Genomic DNA, 18,872 nt, shown 5'->3' on the forward strand with positions numbered 1-18,872 from the left:
GATTCCGTTCATCTGTTCATGTAATTCATCCAACATACGTGCACACAGCAGCTCCCCTGTGCACAGCGAGGCCGTGTCTGACAGGCTGAATGGGTCACCTGTGGTCCCTGGGTGTCCCCTGGGGGTCTACCACATCCCCCTCCACTGGGATGGTGTGAAGAAGGAGCCCCCGACCCCCAGCGCTGCAGTGTCACCCTGAGCAGGACCGCCCCTCCCTGGCCTCTGGGCTGGGTCCTGTGAGCGGGGACTGCTGAGGTCCAGGGCAGGGAGGGCAAAGATGTACTGTGTTTCCTGGAAAACCGTATGCAAATGAGCAGTCTTTTTCCTAATCAGATCTCAGGTGAAGAGAGTCGAGTTAATCACACTGAAGTTCAAGTCCTGGCAGGGCCCGGCTCTCAGCAGCTGTATTGGTGTATTTCCACCTGTCATCCCTGGCCTAGGTCTCCTCCCTCCCCAGCGGCACCGACGCAGATGGCCTCAGATGCCAGTGCACTGCTGCTTCTAACTTACAGGAAACCATCGTGTTATGAATTTCATCTTCTTTCTTGCTTTCATTCATCGACAGCTATTTTGGGGCGCACCTACTATGCGCCAGACATTGGTCTACTTCTCTGGCTCCTACGGTGTGCCAGGCAGTGGTCTACTAATAGACACCTACTGTGTGTCGGACATTGGCTTATTTTTGGGCATCTACTATGTGCCAGGCATTATTCTATGTAGTGTGCCCCTACTGTGTACCAGGCACTGGTCTACTGATTAGGTACCAACTGTGTACCAGGCATTGATCTACTGATTAGGCACCTACTGTGTACCAGGCATTGATCTACTAATTAGGCACCTCCTGTATGCTAGAAGGTGGAGCTGTGAATAAGTCAGACAAACCTAAATGCTTCTTCTCACAGAGCTTACCTCCTAGCAGGAGATGACAGACAAGAAACGAGAAACTTAATTTAAAAGTAAGGTAGAGAGTCCGGGTAAGCAAGAAGGTCAATAAACGTGGGCTGGGCAGCAGGCCCAGTGTGTGCCAGAGCCAGCTCATAACCAGCCCAGAAGAGCCCATTGGCAAATTTTCAGGAATTTTGAGAGCGGGTTGCTAAACACAGCCATTGTTAAAAATTAAATTGCATAAACTTACAATTAAACGAAGGTATATTTAAAACAAAATCCAGTCCGGCCGGAGTGGCTTGGTTGGTTGAGCGTTGTCCTGGGCACCGAAAAGTTGCCAATTCGATTCCCAATCAGGACTCATCCCTGGCTTGTGGGTTCACTCCCCAGGGGCATGTACAAAAGGTAACTAATAGATGTTTCTCTCTCTCTCCTTTCCTCCCTCTAAGCATGTTCTCAGGTGAGGATTAAAAAAATGAAATAAATAAAACTGAAAGGGTGTCTTTAAAAAAACACTCAAAACGAATCCATTCCTAATTATGTTTACCAACATTCATTCTTTGATGTTATTTATGTCTATTACATCACACCTGGTGATAGTGGGCTTCTGAGTATCTTTTTAAAAATATATATATATTTTTTATCGATTTTAGAGAGAAAAGGAGAGGGAGAGAGAGATAGAAACATCAATGATGAGAGAAAATCATTGATCGGCTGCCTCCTGCACGTCGCCCTACTGGGGATCAAGCCCACAACCCGGGCATGTGCCCTGATCGGGAATCAAACCGTGACCTCCTGGTTCATAGGTCGATGCTCAACCACTGAGCCACGCTGGCCGGGCTGAGCATATTTTTTTCTGATTCAGTGTCAAGCGACTTTGCAATGGTAGGTTGATACCAACTGAAGGGGCAGTATTTTACACTATAGAAATTGGCAAATGGGGCAGATCAAAGAGCTGTTAACCCCTCACCCACACACTACTGGACAGGTCAGCGTGGGAGCAACCTGCTGATCTTGGTGTCTCTCTTCTCATAGTTCTGTGCTGTGGGGGGGCGGGGGGGGGGGGGCGGGAGGGCTGCACAGTTCAGAGTGGAACACAGTGTGGCTTCATCAGTGCCCACGTGCTGTGCTGAGGGAACAGCACAGAATCAGAGAGTTCGGAGCTGGCAGCTCTGGGACCTGTGTGACCACAGCAGCTCAGAAGATTTCTGGGAAATGTCCTGGCCAAGTTGCTCAGAGCATCATCCGGATACACTGAGGTTGTGGGTTCGATCCCCAGAAATGTCTCTCTCTCTCTCTCTCTCTCTCTCTCTCAAAATTAATACATTTGCCCTGGCTGGTTTGGCTCAGTGGATAGATCATTGGCTTGTGGACTGAAGGGTCCTGGGTTCATTTCTAGTCAGGGCACATGCTTGGGTTGCAGGCTCAATCCCCAGTAGGGGGCGTGCAGGAGGCAGCCAATCAATGATTCTCTCTCATCATTGATGATTCTATCTCCCTCTCCCTCTCCCTTCCTCTCTGAAATCAATTTTTTTAAAAAAGAATTTATTTAAAAAAATTTAATTAAAAATAAAAATTAGCCCTGACCGGTTTGGCTCAGTGGATAGAGTGTCAGCCTGCGGACTCAAGGGTCCCAGGTTCGAGTCTGGTCAAGGGCATGGACCTTGATTGCGGGCACATCCCCAGCAGGGAGTGTGCAGGAGGCAGCTGATCGATGTTTCTCTCTCATCGATGTTTCTGACCCGCTATCCTTCTCCCTTCCTCTCTGTAAAAAAAAAAAAAAATCAATAAGATATATTAAAAAAATAAATGAAATAAAATTAATAAATTTATCTGAATTTAAAAGAAAAAAAGATTGCTGAGCAATGGAGACTGCACCTTCTGTCGAGGTCACACACACACACACACACACACACACACACACGCACACGCACACGCACTGTGGCCAAACCAGCTCTGTGAGGGCAGGGAAGGTAAGCAGCTGTGTGGCTGGGTCGCGTCAGGCCTGGGTGAGACGAGGATACAGCCCTGTTGTAATTCTTGGCCTGCCTCCTTCCATAAAGCTAAGTAAACATACCTCAAAGATTACTCTAATCTGATTTCCAACCCATACTCCCAGCTGTGGTGGTTGAGTACCATCTTTTATTGCTTCTCAGAGGCACATTTCTTTCACATTTTTAACGTTTCTGAAATTGGGAGGGCAGCCCTGGGCTCCAAAGGGTCTTGGGTTTGATACCTGATTAAGGGCATATACCTGGTTTGCAGGTTCAATTCCTGGTCCTGGTCGAGGTATGTGTGGGAGGCATCCAATCCATCTCTCTCCTCCTCCTCCTCCTCCTCCTCCTCCTCCTCCTCCTCCTCCTCCTCCTCCTCCTCCTCCTCTTCCTCCTCTTCCTTCTTCTTCTTCTTCTTCTTCTTCTTCTTCTCCTTCTCCTTCTCCTTCTCCTTCTCCTTCTCCTTCTCCTTCTCCTTCTCCTTCTCCTTCTCCTTCTCCTTCTCCTTCTTCTTCTTCTTCTTCTTCTTCTTCTTCTTCTTCTTCTTCCTCTTCCCTCCCTCCCTCCCTCCCTCCCTTCATCTCTCCCTAAAAATCAATGGGGCCCAGCTGGTGTGGCTCAGTGGTTGAGTGTCGACCTAGGAACCAGGAGGTCATGGTTCGATTCCTGGTCAGGACACATGCCCAGGTTCCAGGTTCAATCCCTAGTGCAGGGCGTGCAGAAAGCAATCAATCCATGAGGCTCCTCTCATTGATCTTTCTATCTCTCTATCCCTCTCCCTTCCTCCCTCTCAAAAAAATCAATAAAAACATACTTTTAAAAAAATCAATGGGAAAAATAACCTCTGGTGAGGATTAACAACAACAACAAAAACCCCCTAAAAAGTAATAATAATGCGGGGGCATATTACAGCTGATAGTGTCAGCATAATGTCATAATTTAATTGTCACCCCCCTTTTATTTTTTTTTAAATATATTTTATTGATTTTTTACAGAGAGAAAGGGAGAGAGATAGAGAGTTAGAAACATCAATGAGAGAGAAATATCGATCAGCTGCCTCCTGCACATCTCCTACTGGGGATGTGCCCGCAACCCAGGTACATGCCCTTGACCGGAATCGAACCTGGGACCTTTCAGTCCGCAGGCCGACGCTCTATCCACTGAGCCAAACCGGTTTCGGCAGTCACCCCCCTTTTAAAAAAATTCTCGTCCAAGGATATTTTTTCCATTGCTTTTTAGAGAAGTGGGAGGGAGGGAGCGAGGGAGAGAGAGAAGAGAAAAACATTGATGTGAGAGAGACACAACAATTGGTTGCCAGGGATTGGGAACTGAATCTGCAACCCAGATATGTGCTCTTGACCGGGGATTGAACCAGAGATCCTCTGGTGCTTGGGGTCTGACGCTCTAACCACTGAACTACCACCCAGGGCAATCACCCATCTTTTCTTTCTTACTGGTATCCTCTTATATAATAAAAGGCTAATATGCAAATCAAAAAAAAAGGCAGAATGACTGGTTGCTATGAGGTGCACTGACCACCAGGGGGCACACACTCAACGCAGGAGCTGCCCCCTGGTGGTCAGTGCACTCCCATAGGGGGAGTGCCGCTCAGCCAGAAGCTCTGAGTCTGGCTCACAGCTGGTGAGTGCTCACAGCAGCGCTAAGGATGTCCGACTGACGGATTATGGGCCTAAGCCGTCAGTCGGACATCTCCCGAGCGCTCCAGGACTGTGAGATGGTGCAGGCTGGGCTGAGGGACACCCACCCCCCGCCAGTGCACCAGGCCTCTAGTATGAAATAATAAAGCAAATACAATCCACAGCATGATGGCAACAAAGGGGGCTCTAAGACAAGGAACCCCTCAGGATGATCTGATCACACATTCTGAACTGGGCAGGTCACGGTGGGTGGTTAAGCCCCAGGCACACAACCTCTTCAGTGAAAGGTTTCAAGCCAGCCTTCGCCGTTGTTCTTCTGCATCTAGACTAACACAGGCACACACTCCGGTGCCCACTTTGCTTTCTCCCACCTCCGTGCGATCTTCCTCAGTTCCCTGCTTACGTAATTCCAAATGCGTAAGAGAGACCCCAGAACGTTTATTCTCCGAAGCATTTGAGATCTCACTCCCCAGCCTGTGTCTTCAGTTTGGCTCAAATAAAGGCTTACCAAAAAAAAAAAAATACTTGCAGGTTTGGATGCTTCTTATGTCGACAGCCTTTTATGTTGACAGCCTTTTAGAGTTAATGAAAGAGGGTGGGAAGGAAAGTGCGTGGGTGAGGAGCCAGGCGGCCGTATTAACGAGGTGATCTCATCCCACCACACAGTGTTAATCTACCCGTGTTGCCCTTGGCTCAGCTAGTTTATTGCTTCTAACTGTCTTCTCAGCCTGTGTGGTCCAACGTGGTAGCCACTGGCCACTTGTGGTCATTTTTATTTATTTATTCTTTTTATTTTTTAATCCTCACCTGAGGATATGTTTTTATTGATTTTAGAGAGAAAGGAAAGGAGAAGAGAGAAGGGGGAGAGAAAGAGAGAGAGAGAGAAACATCGATGTGGGAGGGAAGCATTGATTGGCTGCCTCCTGTATGCACCCCAAGTGGGGATCGAACCCTCAACCTGGGCATGTGCCCTGACCCGGAATCAAACCCATGACTGTTTGGTGTATGGGAGGACGTGCCAACTGACTGAGCCACACCAGCCAGGGCACTTGGCGTTTTTAAATGAAGCTTAGCTGAATTTTTTAAAAAATATATTTTATTGCTTTTTTTACAGAGAGGAAGGGAGAGAGATAGAGAATTAGAAACATCGATCAGCTGCCTCCTGCACACCCCCTACTGGGGGTGTGCCTGCAGCCAAGGTACATGCCCTTGCCCGGAATCGAACCTGGGACCCTTCAGTCTGTAGGCCAATGCCCTATCCACTGAGCCAAACCGGTCAGGGCAAGCTTAGCTGAATTTAACACGTGTGGGATTTCCATTCCTTCGTCTCACGGCCACATTTTGGTGATCGATAACCGTGCGTGGCTCACGGCAGCCAAATCGGGTGGTGCCAATACATAAAGTATTTGCATATCGGACGAAGAATGTTCTACTGGACGGACTACATCCTGCGCCCTTGCTTCTCAGAGCGTGGCCCCAAGAACGGCCGAAGCGTAATCACCTGAAGCTTATTCGAGGTTGAGTCTCGGACCCCCAGCCCAGACCCGCTAAACCAGAGTCTGCATTTCATCACGATCCCCGGAAGACAGTGCCTAGGAAAGTTCGAGAAGCACCACCCCACGGTGCCAACGTAAGAAACACCCAGACCCTGTAGGGAATTCTTGTTAGCCTTTCTCTGAGCCAAGCTGACGACATATGCTGGGGAGCAAGATCTCAAATGCTTTGGGGAATGACAGTTTTGCAGCTGTGTGTGTGTGTGTGTGTGTGCGCGTGCGCGTCTCTGAGGTTCAGGAGGGAGCGAAGGAAGATTACATGAAGGTCGGATCACAGGAGAGCTAAGGAGATTACGTGTTCTCTCTCTGGAGGGTGGTTACGCCTTCCAGGGCTGTCACTTATGGCGTCTCAAAAAGGTGTGTTAACCTAGATGCACAAGAACAATGGCTGGTTTCACAACTTTTCACTAAAGCGATAGGGGAAAAAAGTGTGTGTGTGTGTGTGTGTGTGTGTGTGTGTGTGTGTGTGAGTTGGGGGGTGGGGGGGGACGGACAAAAAAATAATTAGAAATTAACAAAAGATGCCCTGGTTGGGTCAGACCGTTTGGTTAGAGTGTCGTCCCAAAACACCAAGGTTGTGGGTTCGATCCCCAGTCAGGGCACGTACAAGAAGAAACCAATGAACGCGTCAGTAAGAGAGGAACAACAAATCGAGGTTTCAGTCTCTCTCAAATCAATAAAAATAAATAAATACCTAGAAGAAAAAAAACAATAACAAATAAAGAGCTGAGAGGCCCAGGTGTGACTCCCCACCATGCCCTGCCCGGTTAGAAAATGGTAATTTATTTCACCATCACTTTTTCAGCCACCATGTGAATGACTCAATCCCCCAGTGATGGGCACACCTAGGTTCCCTCCACTACCCAAGCCATGGCGCAATGACTATTTGGGGCGTTGAGCATAAACAGCCGTCAACTTGGTATTCGCTGGACAAAAAGGGTTTATTCAGGGAGAAAAAAAAACAAAAAAAAAAAACACCCTACAATCCGGTACAGTATGTGCAACCATGGCCAGACACGTGGAAGTTCGTGCCAGGACAAAGATGGAGGAAGTCCTTTGTACAGGGGGAAAAAAGCTAAGGGAAGGGGTGGTTACCACCTTAGAGCCACATTGGAAATAGAATGGTTCCTGTAGGGCTCTCTCTACAACACGGGGCATGAGAGCTCCCCCTACAGGCCCTCCCGATTCCTGTCTAGGGTAAGGTCACTGTCCTACATTTTGACAGGGAGGATAGGATGCCCCTTATGTACCTACAGGAGACGTCTCTGGAATATAGGAGCAGGACTAATGGACCAAAAGGCCCATTCTTAATCCGTCTCACCAAATGCCAGCAGGCTTTTGTCCAGATAAAGATTCCTATCTCCCGCCCCAGCCGATTTGGCTCAGTGGATACAGCGTCAGCCTGTGGACTGAAGGGCCCCAGGTTCGATTCCGATCATGGGCACATGCCAGGGGTTGCAGGGTCCATACCCATTAGGGGGGGTGCAGGAGGCAGTCGATCAATGATTCTCTCTCATCATTGATGTTTCTATCTCCCTCTCCCTCTCCCATCCTCTCTGAAATCAATAAAAAAATATATTAAAAAAAAAAAGATTCCTTTCTCCCCACACCCTCAATCATGCCACTAGTTCATTCATTCATTCATTCATTCATTCATTCATCAAATATCCATTGAATCCTATTCTATGCTGGGTACTGAGAAGTCACTTCCAGGGGAGAGGCAGACAAAGAAACAAATGAATAAGTAAAACAGAAGGTATTACAGATGGGAGTCAGCCCTGGAGACGAAGGTTCCAGTGTGGTGTGCTTTTTGGGTTTTTTTTTTCATTGTCACACAAACACTTCCCACCTGCCGATGGGACTCCAATGATCCCATTAACAGATGAATCCCCTTTGTCAGTTACAGCTGACATTCATCATTACTTTATATTCCTTTCAGGTGTGCAGCATAGTGGTTAAACAATTATATAATTTACAAAGTGATCCCCCTCTTAAGTCTTGTACCCACCTGGCACCATCTATAGTTAATACAATATTATTGACTACTAGAGGCCCGGTGCACAAAATCCGTGCACAGGTAGGGTCCCTAGGCCTGGCCGGCGATCAGGGCCCATTGGGGCCTTCCTTCATTCCACGCCGCCCCCTGGTGGTCAGTGCCCATCATAGTGAGGGATCGAACTTTTGGTTGAACTCCCTAGAGCACACTTTGCATATTAGCCTTTTATATATATATATATAGATATTCCCTGTGCTATATTTTACCAGTACATCCCTGAGGGCTGTGATGCTAAGCCACGAAGGGTTGTTAACTCAGCGGGCCTGGGCTGTCCAAGTCCTGCACATTACATAGAAAGAGAGGTCTGGCCTTTGCCTGGCTCCTTGGAGATAACCACGGAGCCTCTGAATTATCCTGTTTTTGTTTGGTCCAGGGCACGGGACCATGTCGGAGAGTGTATGCTAACACGGCGGTGACTTCTGGTGGAGTCCTCAGAGCACGTCGTGTCCGTTTCATCTCAGGAGGACCCACAGATGAAGGTCAGCCACAAAGGCAGACAGCCATGCCTACATGACCAACACCCAATAAAATACCTAGACACCAAAGCTCAGGTGAGCTCCCCCGGTAGACAGCCCTCTGTATGTGCTGCCAAACATCATTGCAGGGGGGATTAGGGGTGATCTGCATGACCACAGCCGGAGAGAACACCGGGAGGCTCATGCCTGGCCCCTCCTGGTCTCTGCCTTGTGTGCTGTGTTGCTTTGTGCATTTCATCTGTAGCCTTTGGCTGTCATTTAACCCAAACCGTGAGCAGAGCTGCTTTTCTGAGTTCTGGGAGTCCTTCTGGGGATTCTCAGAACTCGTCTTGGGCACCCAATTACAGGAGTCAAGGAAGTCTTCGTGGAGAGGATGAGGAGAATAAGAGAAGCCACGTAGACCTCTGGTTTGGAAGAGGGTTCCTAGAGTCAGAACAGCCCTGAGGTGGGAGTATGGCTGGCATGAGAGGGGCAGGAGGAGGGAGGGAGGGAGGGTAGAAGACATCAGAGGACCATCGGGTCCAGATGGTCTAAGTAGAGCCCTGTAGACCACCCTCAGGAAACTTGACTTTCACTCTGAGTGAGGCGGAAGGCATTGCAGGGTTTGGAGAAGTGGAGTGACCTGCCCTGGCTTACTTTTTTTTTTAAAGGTCAGTCTGGCTGCTGTGTCGCAAATAGAATGTAGGTGGACAAGGACAGAAACAGGGAGACTAGAGAGTGAACATACCTGGTATAGGTGAGAGGGGATGGTGACTGGGAGGGACCAGGTGGCAAGGATGGAAGGTGTTGAGAAATGGGCAGATTCTGGATCTCCTTCGAAGGTGTAGAGCTGACAGGGTTTGGTAACAAAATGGATGTGTGGTAGGAGACAAGGAATCCAAGGGCAAGACTAAGGTTTGGATCAAGGAGTGGAAGGGTGGAGAGACCATCTGCAGAGAAGACCAAGACTGGAAGAGGAGCCTGTGAGAGGAGTCGAGGACAGGAGTTTGGTTTTGAAGTTGGAGGAACGCGGAGACATTGAGCAGGCAGTTGGGTGCTAAGCCCAGCGTTCTAGAGCGAGGTCCTGGCCGGAGACACAGGTCTGGGAGTCGTCAAACATGTGGATGGTATTTAAAGCCAGATGCGATCATCACCAAGGGACTGAGTATAGACAGAGGAGAGAAGGGGACCAAGCACTGAGTCCCGAGATGCCCCACCACGTAGAGACCGACCGGGGAGATGGGAGCGAACAGCATCAGCCACGGATGAGGACCAGCCAGTGAGTGAGGAGGAAGACCGGGAGGGTGTAGTGTCCCAGAGGCCAAGCAGAGAACCCCTTCGAAGGAACGGGGAGTGATCGGCTTGTTCAACGCTGCTGATAACTCAAGTAAGAGGAACCCTAAAGGGATGGCCACTGGGTTCAGCACCATGGAAGTAATTGGTGCCCTGAACAGGGACACAGTTGGCAGAGCGGTTGGAGGGGGGGGGGCGTTGGGGGGAGGCTTAAGAAAGAACAAAAGAAGAGAATTTGCAGCCAGTGAGTGTAGCCAACTCTTTAGAGAAGATTTGCAGTGCAAGGGAGTAAAAATTCGGCCAGGAGAGCATGAAGGTTGGAGAGGTTTTTATTTTATATATATATATAAATTATATATATATATATATATATATATATATATATATATATATATATATATATAATTTTAGAGAGATAGGAGAGAGAGGAGAAACATTGATTGGTTGCCTCCCATACACGCCCTGACCGGGAATGGAACTGAAGCCCCTTTGGGACACTGGATGATGCTCAACCAGCTGAACCACATCACCCAGGGCGTTTGGAGAGGTTTTGAAAAATTATTTTAATGGAACATGGGAGAAATGGTAGCATGTCTGTATGTTAGCGGGACAGCTCACTGGTGGGGGGAAGAATTGATGATGTAAACAAGGGAAGAGAGACGTGCTGGCTGGGACGATGTCTTCAAGAAGATGAGAGGGGACGGGAGACTGGGCACAAACGGAGGGGTCTGTCTTCGATGGAGGTGCAGACTGTTCCTCTGTAGACACAGGAGAGGAGGCAGAGGATGTGGGCACGCAGGCAGGTAGGTGGCAAGGCTGACCTTGCTAGCGTTTGCTATTCCGATGGGTGAAAAGTGACGTTGTCGCCACCCAGGAACGATGTTGACTAGGGCCAACGCCTGTGACCCTGGGATCCAGCTCTAACAAATGAATGTATGGCTCTTGACTCCTGGCACATCTCAAGTCTGGTTTTTCTGGGGACATCTCTCTCTCTCTCTCTCTCTCTCTCTCTCTCTCTCTCTCTCTCTCTCTCTCTCCTATGTCTTTGTGCCTTTGTCTCTCCCTCCCTTATGTCTTTGTGCCTTTGTCTCTCTCTCTCTCTCTCCCTCTGCATTTCCCGACCTCTCCCACCCACTTTGTCTGTCTGTCTCGGTGTATTTATCCCTTTGTCTTTCTTGTATCAGGGCCTCTCCTCTGGGCCTGGTTATGGGGCCAACTTTCTCGCCCCAATCAGCACTTCCAACCAGAACTTCCAGTTCGTGCCTCACAAAGAACCCCATGTTGAAGCCAAGCCAGGGTGGGGCTTCCAGGAACCTCATCTGCCTCCATCTCCTCCAGCTTTACCTATTTAACAAGCACCTGTGTGGCCCTAGGTCCCTATTAGGCGCTTGTGCAAGCACCTTCCAATATTAACTCATTTAACCCTCCTCTGTGAGGTAGGCGCTGTGGATGGTGCCATTGTACACTGAGGCACAGAAGGTCCTTGTTGCTTGAACTCCAGAGTCGCAGCCCTAAGCCACCAGGAACCCTGCCTCCTTTTCTCCTCTTTCTTTCCCCGGCCCTACTCTCAGAAGCGGGGAAGACCCTGACCTGTGAGACAGTACACCTGGACTTGGTCCAGTTGATGTGTAACCCACCGTGGGCTCCAGTTGCCTTATCAGTCAAGGGAGGGGGTGGAATGCACCCAACCCTCAGTGGGTCCATGACCTCACGTCAACACGAGCCAGCCAGCCTCGGTCCTGGCCAATCATAAGCTCGACTATCAACATTGACCTCGTACTCACCCCTCAGAAGATGCCACCCCAGCCACCCCCTCTCCAGGTTCCTTCCAGCCCTTCCTAGGTGAGAAAGGGCCCTTCCGAGATAAGAAAGGTTTTTTGTTGGATGCGTGGACCCAGCCACAAGAGGGCACAGGTACCCTGACTTCCCACACGAGCCCAGCACCTCACGTAACCCGGCATCCTCCCTCCTGCCACCCAGACTGAACCCAGCTCTCCTGGGAAAGCATCAATGCAGTATCCTCTCCGGCCTCAACCCTATGGAGTGGGGGAATTCCAAGAGACGGAAGGACAATTGCTTTTCTGTCACCCGGAGAGGAGTTCACAGCTATGTCCCAGCCCACTCCCACCAAAACCCTACCTCAACATAGATGCTCAAGCTCAGTCTTCATCATCCATGGCAATCCATACATAACACCAACTCAAACGCATTTCAACACCTCCCCATGCAAAACTTCAGTTTCCGCCCCATCCCCAGTCCCAGCCCAACAGGAGGACTCCATCAACAGCCTTATGGCCAGAAACCTCCCAACCACAGCTCAATCCTCTCCCCTACACTGTAGGGCCTACACCAGTGGTCGGCAAACCGCGGCTCGCGATCCACAATGCGGCTCTTTGGCCCCTTGCATGTGGCTCTTTCACAAAACTGTGGAGGAACACGGAGACATTGAGTAGGCAGTTGGGTGCTAAGCCCCGCGTTCTAGAGCGGGCGCGCGCGTACAGTGCGACTGAAACTTCCGTGGCCCACGCGCAGAAGTCGGTTTTCGGCCTGGGCGGGTCTATTTTGAAGAAGTGGCGGTGGAAGAAGTGGGGGGTGGACAGACAGAGAGGATGAACGAAAGGAGATGGACGACGAAACAAGTCTACGAGACGAGTGTGGATGGGAGAGTCGGAAGGGGTCGACCTCAGCGAACGTACCTCAATCAGATTGAGGACGTCTTTAGCAAAGGCCAGCGTAGGAGCACCCTAACGAAGTTAATAACAATGTACCTACCTATATAGTTTAAGTTTAAAAAATTGGGCTCTCAAAAGAAATTTCAGTCGTTGTCCTGTTGATATTTGGCTCTGTTGACGAATGAGCTTGCCGACCACTGCCCTACACCAACTCCCCTGCGTCATCTTCACCACACGTCCATCCTTCTCCCCAAATTCACTTGCATTCCCAGGGCTGTCATCAGACCCATCCTAAACATGGCCAAGAACTTTTCTCCCTGGTGTAAGGAAACATTACGAACGACATTGATACTGTGAAGGCGATGGGTGACGTCAATGGAACACTAGAAGGGCCAACTGATTTTGGGGGTCTCTGCTTCTTTTACTGTCTTGGAGCTGCTTTACAACTCGGTAAATTATGGACAGCTGATAGCAATGCAAATAACTCTTGTCCGTAACCACGCAAATGAGTCTTACCAGGTAGAAGTGCAATTACCTTCTCCCCACCATGTGGGCTAAGACAGCTTATGTCTATTTATAAATTCATTTCAGCATTCCTTATTGCCTATGGTTCTTTGTAACATCTTGATAGTTTTGTCACTTATTAATGAATCAAAATTTTAGACATATGTTCAATTTATATATGTAGGAGAGTCATGGTTAGATCTTTCTGAAAAAATTCTATTTTAGCCCTGGCCGGTTTGGCTCAGTGGATAGAGCCTCGGCCTGCGGACTGAAGGGTTCCAGGTTCGATTCTGGCCAAGGGCACATGCCAGGGTTGTGGGCTTGATCCCCAGTAGGGGCGTGCAGGAGGCAGCCGATCAATGATTCTCTCTCATCATTGATGTTTCTATCTCTCTCTCCCTCTCCTTTCCTTTCTGAAATCAATAAAGAAATACATATATTTTAAAAAATTATATTTTAAACCCTGGCCAGGTAGCTCAGTTGGTTAGAGGATTGTCACTATACGCCAAGGTTGTGGGTTCAATCCCTGGTCAGGGCACACACAATGAATGCAAGAATAAGTGGAGCAGCAAATCAATCTCTCTCTCTCTCTCTCTCTCTCTCTCTCTCTCTCTCTCGCTGTCTTCCTTCCCTTCTCTCTCTAAAATCAACAAATAAAAATTTTTAAAAGACACTACATTTGATCCCTATACCCAAATTTAAACTTTCCCCAATATGGCAGCACCAGTTTTGATGTTAGCACTCATTGAGTCTGGCTCAACCCCTTACCCTTATCCTGACACCAGGACCCTCCCCAGACTTCATCTGGCCCCCATCCCTGGCTTCCTTCCAAATGCTGACCCCACCTCGGTTCTCCCTAATCCCTAATCCTGCCTCCTCCACCCCCTAGAATTAACTCACAGCCCCACCCAGCCACAATTCCAGCAGACTCCTACTCATTCCCCAAACAGCCTCTTCCTCCTTCCTCTTCCCTCAGCCCAGCCCCCAGAGCGCTTCCCTCTCCGCGGCCTCCATGCCCGTGGACTCCCTGACCCCGACTGACCCTGCTCCCAAAGGGCCACTGAGCCAAAAGATTGCTTCCCCAGACCCAATCCCGGCCCCCACCCTCATTTAAGGACAGTGGACTATCCATCGCCCACCTGAAGAATGAATTCCCTTGTTGTGCCTGAGGGTTGGGGGTGGGGGTGGGAAGGGCAGCCGGTAGAATACGCTTAGGCATCCCTGTGTTTGGGGGGAGGGAAAGGGCTGGAGATGGAGCTGGGGATAGCGTCCGGGCCAAGAACTGAAATCTAGATGCCTTGTTTTGTGATGTTGAGAGATAATTTTGAGATAAAGCTACGATGGCACTGGTTTGAGGGCTAGGCCAGGGGCTGGGTTCTGGTTGCAATTAGGCCGGGAAATGGGAATAGGGTGGAAATAGCCTTCTAGGAGCTGATGTATCTGGAGAGGGTACGCAGGGCTGGCGTGGAGGTTGGGACGCCAGCTATGCGACCAGGAAGGGTCATGGGGATGTGGGGTGGGTTTGGGGAAGGAAGTGATGGGCTTTCTCCTTCCGCCTAGGTGGGTCCTGCCACCTCAGAGTTCACTGTGGGTTCAACTGGGGCTTGGGAGGAGCCAAATCTGGGTCCCAGCTTGTCCCGAAAGCTCCGCCCCAAGCAGAGGGCCAAGCCCAGGCTGGGGGGTGCCTGGCACAGCCTGCTGAGCCATCGGGGGTGGAGAGGGGTAGGCCAGCGACCGGGAAATGCTGAGGGCGCTGGGGGAGGGTGTCAGGGGTTAAAAGGCATGGGTCGGGGCTGAAGTTGGAGGCAGCTGGCTGCAGAAGCTCTCCACCGGGGCCCCTCACCCAGGTAAGTGGCTTGCGCCTGGGGCCGGGGCTGGAGCTTTGGAGGGGAGGGGGGGGGGGGGGCGATGGAAGGGGAAAGAGGGAGCATCGCTGAGTCAGGGAGATGGAGAGAGAGACCTGAGGCTCAGTGAGAGATAGAAATCTTCAGAGATGGAGAGCTGCAGCTGCAGGGAGATAAGCTCAGATTGAGACCAGGTGCGGGAACAGCCCTGGGAGGGGAGGCCGGCCCCGGGGCCGGAGGGGCCGGAGCGTGCACCGAGGGCCCAGCTTGCAAGGCAGGGTGGAGGGACTAGCTGCCTGGGTCGAGGACTAGCCAGCCAGTGCCCTAGGGTGCACGCCTCCCCTCCGCACCCCCACCCCCCCACCCCCCGCCCCCGATGAATTTGGGGAGGACGTGGGCCGGGGTTCTCAAGAGTGTGCAGGCAGATTGACAACTGGGAAGTTCAGGGGTCAGAGACGGGGATTCCGGCCAGCCCATAACGCCTCCCTTCCAAATTCTCAGGCCCGTCCCGCCCTCCCTGCCCCCCACCCAGGCGCTGCCATGTGGCCCCTGGCCTCTGCGATTGCCTTCCTGACCACGGCCTTGTCCTCGTCAAGCGGTAAGAATGGCGGGGGTGGAGGCGGGGTGGCCACCGCAGACAATGGTAGGCGGGGCCAGGCCGCGGGAGGGGGCGGGGAAGCCGCGAGCTCCGCCCCCCGCCCCCCGCCCCCCCCCCCGCCCACTCCGGGCAGGGTCCCCTGGGGACGGTCCCGAAAACTTCCTGCTTATCCCGGAGTGACCTGGTTTCCTGGCTGCGGTCAGCCCAGTGTCCACAGCAAGGCCCCCTCTTCTCTCCGACTCCGCGTTGAAAAGCCCCCCCCAGCCCCTCCCCCTGTTCCTGGCCTCCCCGAGGGAGAGGAGTCGCACCCACAGGGGTTCGAACCCTGCCGCTGCCGCTCTGAGCGAGTGGCTTCGCTTCTTCGTGCCTCGGTTGTTCCATCTGTACAATGGGGACGTACGGGGCTGGGCAACAGTAGGTTTACATAATGCAATCGTTAATAAATTAATTAATTAATAATAATAATAATAATACAAGCATAAACCCCGCGTTTCGCCTAGTACTCATAACTGTAAATGGGCTTTTTGCCCACAAAGGGTTGGTGCGAATATTAAAATGAAACCGGGTCACGCCCGTCTGTGCTTGCTGACTGCCTGGCAGATGGAAGGGAGGGGAGGTTGGTTAGTCGTCACTGTTACCTTCTTAATCGTGTTCTCAGAGCCTCCCGTTTCTTCCTTTCACCCTTGGGGTGACCCCAGACCTATCTGATTCTACCCATAGACAGTCCTCTCCCATGTAAGTCCTCCCCCCCCCCCCTCCCTGCCTTTGCCGGCAAGTTCTCTGAAAACCCCATTCAGGCATCATTCATGCGTTCAGATGATGTATTATAGACATGTAGCCCTGACAGCAACATCCTTTTATTCACCAACGGCACCCCAATAAATTCAGTAATAATTCTTTTTTTTTTTAATATCTGTTTTTTCCTTCTTTTTTTTTTATTATTAGTTAAGGTATTACAAATGTGTCCTCATTCCCCCCCCATTAACCCCAACCTCCCCCCCCCCGCCGCCCCGCACACTCATGCTCCCATCCCCCTGTTGTCCTTTTATTCACCAATGGCACCCCAATAAATTCAGTAATAATTCCTTTTTTTAAAAAAAAACCTCACAGCTCTGCAATCCAGACGGGGTCCCTGCTCTTAGCACGCAGACCTCGTTCCAACAATTCCCCAAATAATGAGTTAATCATCAGCTGTAATTGTTGCAGGAGGGGATGGCTTTAAAGAACCAAAGCAGGACGCCTCCCTCCCCCAAGGACTAGACCAGGGGTCCTCAAACTACGGCCCACGGGCCACATGCAAATACAAATATTGTATTTGTTCCCGTTTTGTTTTTTTTACTTCAAAATAAGATATGTGCAGTGTTCATAGGAATTTGTTCATAGTTTTTTTTTTAAACTATAGTCCGGCCCTCCAACGGTCTGAGGGACAGGGAACTGGCCCCCTGTTTAAAAAGTTTGAGGACCCCTGGATTAGACCCTAGAGCTGAGACCCAATGGAGGGAGGGGGCCACGGGGCACCGGGTACCGGGCACCAGCCCTGGCCTGGAGGTGGGGTGCCTCGTCTCCTTTGGCGACACTCCCAGGACTCCTGCCAGGTCCCTCCTGGGCACCACGCCCTGGGCTAGGAACTCCACATGCATTGGCTTGTGGAGCCCTCAACAGTCTTAGGAGGTACCTGAACTGTAATTACTCCAGTTTCACAGCTGAAAAAGCCAAGCCTCTGACAGGAGAGCCCGGCCAGACAGCAGCGCCCCTGAGTCAGGGCTCTGATCCACACCTGCCCCGTCCCGTCCCCCACGTCCTGGCACCCATCTTCATTATTTTAGGCCCCAATGACCTGCTTAGAATCTTTTTCTTTTTTTTTTTTTTTTAGTATTTTTGGTGTTTATTTGTTTTTAATATATTTTATTGATTTTTTAAAATATATGTTTTATTGATTTTTTTACAGAGAGGGAGAGGGATAGGGAATTAGAAACATCGATGAGAGAGAAGCATCGATCAGCTGCCTCCTGCACACCTCCTACTGGGGATGTACCTGCAACCAAGGTACACACCCTTGACTGGAATCGAACCTGGGACCTTTCAGTCCACAGGCCGACGCTCTATCCGCTGAGCCAAAGCAGTTAGAGCTCATCTCAGTTTGTCGATCATCATCCCATGCGCAGAGAGGTCTTGGGTTCGATTCCTGGTCAGGGCACATGCCGGAGTTGTGGGCTCGATGCCCAGTAGAGGGCATGCAGGAGGCAGCCAATGGATGTTTCTCTCTCTCCCCCTCTCCCTTCCTCCCTCTAAAAATCCATGTGAAGATCTGAATTGGAAGAGAACCGGACAGTGACCGTGTCTGAGGATACAATCTGATGTTGCTTATGCCTCATCCCTGTGCCCCCCCAAAATGACCTTGCGCCCACCAATGACTTCTGTCCCCAACTTTGAGAACCACTGGGCTAATCCTGCCGCTTATGTAGGTGGGGAAGGGGCCTGCTGGCCACACAGCTGGGGCCCTCCTGGTGCAGCTAATAATAGCAACATAGCAATAGTAGCCACCTGCTGAGGGCTGTGTGTGTCGTAGGTGTAGGATTTTACCGAATCCTATGGCTGCCCCATGAGATGGAACCGTTCCCTCTCCCACGGGATCGCTGAGAAGACAGAGGCTGGCAGCCTGTGACGGGATCCCCAGCCAAAAATCGGCCCATTCAGAACTGGGCTTTCTCTGTTCCATTGTCAACGGCTGTGTCCTGGGCCAGATACAGGGCCAGGCACACAGGACATTGGCTGAGCACCTACTGTGTGTCAGAGACTACGCTAGGTCTGTCTCCCTCCTATATCTGCAGTGTCCAGTAGGGTGGCCACTGGCCACTTGCAGGTTTTTGAGCATTTCAAATATGACTGGTGTGGCTGAAGAGGTGAATTTTTATTTTTTACTTGATTAATTCTCATTTGAGCATAGTTTTTCCATTGATTGTTTTAGAGAGTGGAAGAAAGGGGGGGGAGGGGAGAGAGAGTGAGAGAGAGAGAGAGAGAGAGAGAGAGAGAGAGAGAGAGAGAGAGAGAGAGACATCGACGTGAGAGACACATTGGTTGGTTCCCTCCCACACATGCCCCAACTGGGGCCTGGGATCGACCTGCAATCCAGGTGTGTGCCTTTGACGGGAATTGAACCTGCCACCCTTCAGTCCAGGGCCGGTACTTTACCACTGGGCCACACTGGCCAGGGCAAGAACTGAATTTTTAAGTTTCGTTTTGAGGAGTCTAAATTTAGCCACACCAGCTAGTGCTACCATATTGAACAGTGCAGGTCTGGAGAAAGAACTGTCGAGAAAGAGGAAGCAGCAAGTGCAAAGGCCCTGGTCAGTTTGAGAA

At 50.6% G+C, this 18,872-nt stretch overlaps 1 protein-coding gene across 1 annotated transcript in view; it reads left to right on the forward strand.

The window, feature by feature from the left end:
- The first annotated feature begins 14,753 nt into the window (after positions 1 to 14,753).
- LOC118649155 (transmembrane protease serine 9-like) overlaps positions 14,754 to 18,872 on the forward strand; it is a 29,056-nt gene continuing 24,937 nt past the window's right edge. The window contains exons 1-2 of the mRNA XM_036295953.1: positions 14,754 to 14,917; positions 15,416 to 15,512. Coding sequence (XP_036151846.1) covers positions 15,455 to 15,512 — 58 coding nt within the window. The 5' untranslated portion in view covers positions 14,754 to 14,917; positions 15,416 to 15,454. The remainder of the gene's footprint in view (positions 14,918 to 15,415; positions 15,513 to 18,872) is intronic.

The sequence above is a fragment of the Myotis myotis genome, unplaced genomic scaffold (assembly GCF_014108235.1).
Source record: "Myotis myotis isolate mMyoMyo1 unplaced genomic scaffold, mMyoMyo1.p scaffold_m19_p_28, whole genome shotgun sequence".
Lineage (NCBI taxonomy): Eukaryota > Metazoa > Chordata > Mammalia > Chiroptera > Vespertilionidae > Myotis > Myotis myotis.